Source organism: Palaemon carinicauda, chromosome 17 (assembly GCF_036898095.1).
Source record: "Palaemon carinicauda isolate YSFRI2023 chromosome 17, ASM3689809v2, whole genome shotgun sequence".
Classification (NCBI taxonomy): Eukaryota; Metazoa; Arthropoda; class Malacostraca; order Decapoda; family Palaemonidae; genus Palaemon; species Palaemon carinicauda.
In genome coordinates, this window is record NC_090741.1 from 13,016,318 (window position 1) to 13,025,050 (window position 8,733).

Sequence of the window (8,733 nt, forward strand, 5' to 3'; positions counted from 1 at the left end):
ACAGAGAGAGACTGGAATGGAAACCTAATTAGAGCCTCTATAATAAATTGATGGTAAATTACTCAGACAGGATGAAAAAGTCAAATTATCATCGCACATTGAAATAATTTTACACAACAGGAGAAAATATCAAAAGATATGTAAATCACAAACTATTATACTAAACCTACAGTGAACAAGTATATTGGCTAATGATCTGAATTGGAGTTAGCTGAAGCAGCTTGCTATCTATTATCTTGGCCAACTCACGTATGTGAGCCCACACTCGAATGTTTCAGTGGTTGACTAAACAGTAGATTAACTCAAATTAGTGTGTGTGCCTCCCTTAAATATTCGACATAAAGCGTCTGTATTACAGTAAATTTTTTCGTTTTATGAAAATTCCGATTCAACAAAAAAGCAACAATACTCTTTCAGGATGATTTCGTTTCTTTAATTTCTTTAGGTATACTTCAGAAATAACTTTTTGATATTGCAATTGCCTCATATCACACAAGATCGCGCTCATCTAAACACACACACATACACACAGGTGCACATATACACACAAAAATAGAGAGAGAGAGAGAGAGAGAGAGAGAGAGAGAGAGAGAGAGAGAGAGAGAGAGAGATTTTGTACAGTTGAAAATGTGAGTTGAAGACTATCCATTTACATGGAATAATCTTTAATTTCGGACTAATTAATACAAAACAAGAATTACTTTCAAACACAAACACACATACGCGCGTGCACACACACGCGCGCGTGCTCACACACACGTGCGTGCACACACACACACACACATATATATATATATATATATATATATATATATATATATATATATATATATATATATATATATATATATATATATATATATAGTTTTTGAACGTCTTAGCTGAAGGTAATCATCTATTCCATAATTTGGAATTTGGTTTTCATAAAGCCTTGGAACATATGATGTTAATCTTACAACCTCCAATTCTGTACAAAAATCCCTACATTGTGGTCAGGAAGTTTGACCTTGAATTTAGTGCCGGCTTTGACCGCGTTATGGGGCTTGAAGTTGAATCCTAACAAAAATCAAAAGTGTGATTGTAACTACAAGGAGAGTGGCTCCTCAACCTCCAGATCTCATCACTGATAATTTTTTTTTTAACTCTGTATGACTCATTTAAAATTTTATGTGTGATTCTCGACAGCAAACTCACTTTTGAGATACACATTATGTCTGTTTCTTCTTCAATTACAATAAAAAAATAACTTATTGAGAAAGTCTTTCTAGATTTTCTGTGATCAATCTATTTTGAAGAAGTGTCTTAATTCTTTCACTCTACCTTGCTTCCAGTATTATTCTTCTGCCCGGTCTTCAGATTCTGATTTTCATCTTAATTTGTTGGACAGGAACCTACCTTCTATCAAATTTCCTTTTCCTGATCCAGATAATAATCTTTGTACGTACACGAAGTCAACAAGAAATAGATGAACTACACTGCAATACCATTACATGCACGCTTGGCCATTGCACAATAAAATTCCACTTATCTTTGGCCCTTGAGCCTGTACGATCGGAAATGGGAGTTTGGAACTTTTGGCGTTACCCACTAAGTGTCCTCTGGCTCAGGAAAGCGACCATCAGGGGAAGGCCAGCTGAGACTGAGCAAGCAGGTGACCTGGAGGGGAAAATGTAAAAGAAATAACAACGAAACATGATGATCAGGTTATATAAACATATCTCTCTCGACTACATTATTTATCAATGTAGATCTAGGCTCGTTACATTTTCATCGTAAGACAAATGAAGGATATAAAATCGAATATGTTAAAAATTTTTCAAATGCCATATTACACAGTGTTCATGCGATATGAATCCATGTCTTATAATATTCAATCTGTGGACGAGAACATTCATATCTTATTATTATATTTTCTAATGAAGAAAAGGGAATACATAGACAACATGGAACCACATATGAATAATTAACAAAGAAATAAGTGTAAAGATATAAAACAACTGACTGATATGTAATATTTAGGTATGAAAATATTTTATCTTCAACTTCATAATTTGGAAAAGGAGAATTTGTTGATTCTGCCTGTTCTATCCTAAAGAAAATAAAGCGTGAAGCATATAACATGAAAAGAAATATTATATAATTCAGAAGTATTTTTTCCACCTCATATTTCGGAAATGAGAAAATTCTGGTTAATACAATGAAATCTAAAGAATTTAGCCCACAGAAAATACGTAGTAGAAACTGATATTGTATGGAGGCTAACTGAAAGCAAAGAATCAGGTTCAATGGAAAGAGAAACTATTTGATATTCAAAAAATAATATCCTTAATCAAGCATTATTATGCACAATCTTAACCCACAAAGTTTTGTGAATAATAGTTACATGGTATTTGAAGTTTTATCTAAACATTTTTACTTACCTGCTGAATCCTAGATGATCTCCCTAGAAAAAAAAAACTACCTTGGGCATCAGTTTGTGGTTAATGATTAAACCCTGGACCATTCACCCCTATCCTACAAAGAAAGGCCAAATACCATCTTCTTGCTGCTTTTAGGAACTACATAGCAGCACTAATATTTCCATATATATATATATATATATATATATATATATATATATATATATATATATATGTATATATATATATATATATATATATATATATATATATATATTACAACACCACGCTCTCCATTTGCTTCAAAATAATGCAATCCTGCAGTTCTCATCTTCTTGCACAGTAATTAGGTGGTTATTTAAATTCTGGGAAAGCAATAATTAGCAAGATATGTTAAGGAAGGGGGAAGGGGTTATAAAAAGAAAATAGCTCGGTTTCCTCACCAAACGACTTGGAACTGACGTGTCAACATAGTCAACCAAACAGAATTTGTGATGCCAGGGTACATAAACAGAAGTTCGTTATGTCAGCGTACATTTGATATACTGTATATTCAAAATATACTTAATCAAAAATTGAGTGATTACTCAAGTGTCACTATTTGTAAATTGCATATTTTATGGAGTTCTTGACTGTTTCTCCCTTTGTACAGGTGTGGTCCTTCTTAGGGCTCCCAAGTCCGCCCTCCAAGGTTACCTTGCTGCAACTTCTCCTCTGCGATGTTAGTGTGCAGCCCTTGTCAACTTTGGAAGTGGATCCTCTTGCTTGCGTTAACGTAGTTGTGTCAAAGATCTCGGCTGCTGCCAATCCTGCCGACCTTTCTGCTCCTTCAGACTCTTCCGCTGTTGCTGCAGACTGCGCTCCCCCCCCCCATTTTGAACATCCTTCGAGGGGGAAGCAAAGACCATCGCCCGTCTCTCCTGTAATTGTTTCTCTCTCTCGGCTTAGTTAACTCAGAGAGACTCCTCTTCGAAGGACAACTGCTTCTAAAAGTCAGCTAGCTGGTCCACCGACCCCCAGAGGGCATCATCGTTCCAGTAGGGCTCACCTTCCTCTTCGCCTAAAATGTGTGCCTTCTCCATCTGTGAAAATGTTCCTCTTTGGCTCTTCAGCCTCATCTACGCAGCCTTCCTCTGCAGAGGAGCCTTCTCGTCCATCATCTGGCCCTCGACCTTCGCCTGCTCCTGGACCTTCTTCTGACAACGCTGCCGGTAGTGCTTTGGGTCTGCTTTTCTTTGCGCTCCCTAGAGGCCTATGCAGCCCCTCAACTTCCATTGGCACTAGCAGAGTCGCGGTAAGGAATCATGGCTGCTTCACCCCTAAATAGGAAAAGAGGAGTGTCCAACGCTACAGCATCTACTAAAGTGAAGCTGACCCCTGTCAGACTTTCGAGGCCGATCCTTCCTGGCTCCGCTCCCAGACGTTCTCCTGGCTCAACTTTGCAAAGGGAACCTTGCGAGTGGTGGATGTCCTCCCTTCCACCTTTGGAGGGAGACTCCCCTCGTGCAGAGAGCTGTCCACTCCAGGTAAAATCAAGGAATGATAACTCCAACTGCCCTTCGATGTTAGAGTTTTACCTCCTTCGCCTTAAGGAATCAAAGGACATCAAAACCCTCCCAAAGTCCTCCACAAGGACATCCAGATCTACAGGATCCTCCAGCCAGTCTAAGGATGTTCATGACCCACCCTGAGACTGGCTCTCAGGGGTGGAAGAAGGAGACTTCACTACCACTCCCACTTCAGAGGGGGAGCAGATTGAGTCAGAGCATGCCTTCTGGCAAGTTCTGACTCTTATCAGGGTACTAAATGGGTTTAACGACCCAGAGATACCCCCATGAGAGAACAAAAGACATGGTCCTAGATTGCGTCTTTGGCATCCAAAAGCACTCAAAGGCCAGTGCAGCCTTGCCCTGGTCCCACAGGCTGAAGAGTGCCTGTGCTAAGATCACCCAACAGTTCTCTGACTTCTCTTCTCATCGGTTGGGCTCTTCTGCCAAGCTCCTCCCACCTCCTCGCATCCAGCAGAGGAGGTACTATAAGGTTTTGGATGGACCTCATCTAGCTTTTCCATTCCATCAGTCTCTATAAGAGCTAACCAAGAGGGTCTCTCTAGAGAGGCTCACCAACCGTCATGTCTCTTTCTCGGCAGCAGAGCTCCTGAAACAGAAGGTCACGAAGTATGCCATGCAGGCTACTTCATGGCTTGATCTTACATTGGGGACCCTGGGAATCCTGGTACGGACCAAGGTTTTTTTTCCAAAGAAAGTACAAGGAAGGCTATGGAAACCTTCCTCTTTTCAAGCACTCACACCATCAATTTTCTCGCCCCTAAGTCTCGACCTTGAAACGATGTGGTGCAGTGTCTGAGAGATTCCATCAGCAGGTCCCGAATGTTGAGATCACCAGGCTCAGGTACTCCTCTCTAGAGGAATATTCTCTATTTGAGTCTAAGGACGTGGAACATGATGCAGAGAGATCTCACTAGGACTCCCTCCTCCATAGGGCCTTGACATCCAGGCCCTATAAACCACCAGCTCCTTAGCAGTGCAACCCAGTCAAGACCTCAACGAGCAAGACCACAGCAAAGCCAAAGGTGTCTAAGAAGTCCTTTCGACCAAGGACAGGAAAGGCACAAAGTCCCCCAGGTGAGGGAAACATCATAGAGGGAGCGGCTGCGGCCATGAACGCTAGGGTAGGCTCTCCCATTTGGGGGATTTCCAGCAAAGTTGCTGGTACAGGTGGAAGCAGCTCGGATCCAAACCCTTGACAGTCTCCGTGATTCGTTCAGGATATTGCATCCCATTCATGTCATCTCTCTATCCCCTGATCAGGAATGCAGTGTTGATAGACTCCTTTGTGATGGGATCAGCAAAGGGGCTAGCCCTCTGGGCAGAAGTCCAGTCCATGTTGAAGAAGGATGCTCTCCAGGAGGTCCTTGAGAAGTCCCAAGGCTTTTTCAGTCGACTCTTTCTTGTGAAAAAGGTATCTGGAGGCTGGAAAGCAGTCATCGACCTCACAGCTCTGAATGAGTTTGTCAAACAAACTACGTTCAGCATGGAGACAGCAGACACAGTCAGACAAGCGGTAAGACCACAGGACTTCTTGTATACACTGGACCTAAGGGATGCGTACTTCCAGATCCCAATCCATTCATCTTCAAGGAAGTACTTAACCATTTCACTGCTATTCCTTTCGGATCGTGTCCATCCACCAAAACGGCAAAATTTTGGAAAAAAATATGTTAAGGTAAATATTTTTATATATACTTTGAAAGAAAGATCATTAAATGCCGAATCCAGTGGTATTTAACAAATCTTGTGAAATTAACTGTATGAACTTTTATTTGCGAATAAATGTCGTAAATTCCGCTGCCAGCCGTAAGAGCATATTATTCCGAGACCGGGGGGATATAGCAGAGAGAAGGACGGTGTGAAGTCTGATTTTGGCGGTAAATTAAAGACAAGGCAGGCGGTCTCTTTTGGAGGATAATCTGTCAGCTTATAGGTCTACCTCTGAATGACATTAGTGACAACACTCGGTCTTTGTTCTAAATCCTTCATTTCGATTATTTGTACTGCTCTCACTTACGGACATAGGGCAATAAGTATTTGATTACTCTTTACACAGTTGTAAAAGATTTATAAGATTTGATTTCTTAAAAATATTAATTACTACCTTCAACTCCTTTTTTATGAGTATAATTATATTCCCATTATTACGAAGTATATTATAATTTTGTTGCAAACTTATATATGATACTCTATAATCGACATATTGGTTAGGATAAGTAGATATTTTGATTTACTTCCTTGCATTTTTATTACAACACTAATTGTTGTACCAGATGGTTGTTATATATTCTTTCATAGTTACATAAAAATAATAATTTCAGAGAAGAATGCTCTCTTATATGCATACCATAATTATCAGTCTCACAAAAGTTTTACTCTCACAAATTATCATAATTATACGCACAAATAAACATAGATACTTATTTGAGTGATATATAGAGAAAATATTATAATTGGACGAGACAGATATTTAATTACTTCCAGCGCAACATTTTATGATAATCAGGATAAGTAAAAGAGTATAAGTATCCTGTATATACATTTTTATTACTTGACAAGGTTATCAATACTAAAAAAAACGAAAATAAGATATTTAAAATAAAATACATTTATCCTTAGCTACAAACAGAATTAGAAAACCTTTACAGTATGGTATATTTTAAAACATGGCTCAATGCAAAGAGGAACATTACATGCAGAACACTGATAATATGTTCTCTGTGATTTCCTTTCTTTCTTAGTACTATGGGAGCAAACGTGGCAGCGTTTTCGAGGCTTGGGGTTATTTTCCGAGGGGGGCAAATGACGCTGGGAAATATTTCCCAGTGCATCCGGTCAAGCGCGTTAGGTTATCACCAATCACTCCTACCCTCCCTCGCTCTTACTACTGCTCCCTGATATCTATATATTAATTGCCTTATTACCTGTTTTATGAAATAATCAAATGGAGGCCTGTTCCCAGTTTTTACCTGGTACATCGTATAAGCATTGAGAAGGCGCATATCTATTATATGGAAAAATAACTTCTTATACCACTTAAAGCTTTTTCTCATACACTCATTGGTGCTCAGATACATATTACTTTTATGAACTAAACACATTTTTACGTTATACTCTACTACAGCATGGGGTTTTTGTACCTTTTCACTGGTGAAATGATCGAGGTTATCTGTTTGAACCATGTTTCCTTTATGCACAGAAGAAAGAATATGACATCGCATATGACGCCACTTCAAGAATAAGAGATTATTGTAAGATTTGCTCATTATTTCACCTTTTTTTTAGCACTGGGAATTTGGGCATTTGTTCTCGCCTTGTTATTACAGTCCCACAGGCCCCGGTGCTGTTTTCATGTAAAAATGAAAATAATGCTGGACTCGTATACCAATTATCACAGTACAATATATGATTTACTCCTAAATAATCTTTCAATAGCGATTTCACTACGCTTCCACTGACTTTGAGATTTTTATCGATTTCAATTTCAGTTTCTTCACTCGTATATATGATAAAATCTAAAATATATCCTGTCTCGACATCAGCTAACACGAATAATTTTATTCCAAATCTGTGGCTTTTACTGGGAATGTACTGACGGAATCCTAATCTTCCTTTCCACAATATAAGCGACTCATCAATGCAGAGATCTTGGAATGGGTACAGTTTTGTCTTGAACTTTTTCTTTATCATATCAACGATATTTTGAATTTTTGTAATCTATTCCGTCTTGGTAAAGAATTATCAGAAAAATGTAAACACTGTAATAAATTCAGAAATCGGTCACGAGGCATTAGTTTTCCAAATATTTTTGTCGCAAATGCTTCTTCAGTACTCCAATAGTCGTTAATTTGATATTTTTTCAATTGTGCCATGAGCATTACCATGCACAAGAATAAAAGTAGCTTGTCTTTGCAAGTATCTTTCCATTCACGAAGTCGACTTTTAGGCGACAAGAAAATGGACTTTTGCCTCAGCACTCTGTGATAGAGGTTTGTTTCTTTCACAATGACATCCAACATCTCATCATCAAAAAACTCTAAGAAGTAGTCTGCTTCCTCTGAGTCATCGTCAACTGATACACTGTCTGTCAATCCTGAATTAGTACTATTAAATGGGAAAGATGATGGTTCATAATCACGATTTTCTGTCCATTCCCATCGGCGATTCCCGTTGACAACAACGTTCTGATCGTTCTCTTTCCTCTTTTGTTGCTGGGGCTCCGGGGACAATTGCAATTCAAACTCATCCTCACTTGAAGATTCATCATCCTCATTTCTTCGGTCTGGTATATGGGTTTCCGTTTGGGGAAGAATACACTCATCACCAGAGTCCTCAAGGTCATCACTATCAACGTCTATAGATTCAAGTAACGATAGATAGTCAGTATCTTCGGGCAGGTACTTTCCACAGCCTAGTTGTCGAACTGGATGCAATGCCATATTTCGATGAACTAAATGCCTGGGAGTATTTAACCTAAACACCAACGGATAGCTGAATAAAACACATATAAACGAGTTAGATCAATTAAGAGATTATAAGCCTGATGGTCAAAGATTTACCTTATGCTGTGAAAGGACACTTGTATTAAAACTTGCTTTTTTAGATGTTTTAATTACAAGGACAGAACATGGTTTTAATATAAGCGTCTTTAGAAAAAAGACGTTCACAGGTCAAGGTACTAACTTCTATAACAGTTGTTCCATGATATTTAAATTAAATAGTATTTCCACGCTGTTACACCGTGCTTATACGTTATCTTCCAA

The 8,733-nt window shown here is 38.7% G+C and overlaps 1 protein-coding gene across 1 annotated transcript; it reads right to left on the reverse strand.

The window, feature by feature from the left end:
• Window positions 1-7,656: 7,656 nt before the first annotated feature.
• On the reverse strand, window positions 7,657-8,409 carry LOC137656220 (piggyBac transposable element-derived protein 4-like). The gene has a single exon (XM_068390391.1). The coding sequence runs from the start codon at window positions 8,407-8,409 to the stop codon at window positions 7,657-7,659; it is 753 nt and encodes a 250-aa protein (XP_068246492.1).
• Between the last annotated feature and the right edge of the window lie 324 nt (window positions 8,410-8,733).

Coding starts and splice junctions, on each gene's coding strand:
- LOC137656220 (XM_068390391.1), bottom strand. CDS start 8,409: ATGGCATTGCATCCAGTTCGACAACTAGGCTGTGGAAAGTACCTGCCC.